General features: G+C 52.8%; 1 protein-coding gene across 1 annotated transcript in view; it reads left to right on the plus strand.

Annotated features, from left to right (window-relative positions):
- Positions 1 to 239: 239 nt before the first annotated feature.
- The window catches only part of GUITHDRAFT_118190 (hypothetical protein), a gene marked incomplete at both ends in the record, with an annotated part of 3,106 nt that continues 2,646 nt past the window's right edge, over positions 240 to 699 (plus strand). The window contains 2 exons of the mRNA XM_005822514.1: positions 240 to 249; positions 522 to 581. Of these exons, the coding sequence (XP_005822571.1) occupies positions 240 to 249; positions 522 to 581 (70 nt within the window). The remainder of the gene's footprint in view (positions 250 to 521; positions 582 to 699) is intronic.

Consider the following 699-nt stretch of genomic DNA (forward strand, 5'->3'; position numbering starts at 1 on the left):
CGGAAAATCTTGTCTGCATCCACTTCAATGAACCCAAGTATCGTACAGAGCATTCTGAATCTCCAGTCATGAGTTGGAACTTTTTCTTCTAGTCCCAGTCCACTCTGTCTAAGGTGATTGTGCACATCGATCACAGATGCTCCGTTGAAATATGACTTGATCATGGCCGTTCTGGAGTTGATAATCTTGTTTTTCTTCCCTGTTCCTGGCTGACCCTTCCTTCGATACCGAACTTTCAAATGGGGATCGGTTTCTTCTGTTGATCTACCATTTCCAAGTAATCAACCAAGTACCAATCAACCATCCAGTCGTGCAGGACGCAGGGAAGGTGGGAAGAGGAAGAGGGGAAGAGGAGGGGTGGGGAATTCAAGGAGAAATAGAGCGAAGCAGGAGAGTGTGAGAATGAAGAAGAGCAGGGAGGGAGGCAGGGAGGCAGGGAGGGAGAGGAGGCAGGGAGGAAGGGGAGGAAGGGGAGGAGGAGGGAGGAGAGATGGAGGAGCAGGAGCTAAGCTGAACGGCAGACTCACGAGATGGAGATGGGACGCATCTGAGCGACATAAGACGGACTGGCGAGGACTCGGGTGACTCCCTTCCTCGAACTGCTGCTGCTGCTGCTGCTGCTGCTGCTGCTGCTGCTGCTGCTGCTGCTGCTGCTGCTGCTGCTGCTATCATACACGTTTCTCCTCTTGCCCCCCTTCT

Source organism: Guillardia theta (assembly GCF_000315625.1).
Source record: "Guillardia theta CCMP2712 unplaced genomic scaffold GUITHscaffold_123, whole genome shotgun sequence".
NCBI classification, from domain to species: Eukaryota; class Cryptophyceae; order Pyrenomonadales; family Geminigeraceae; genus Guillardia; species Guillardia theta.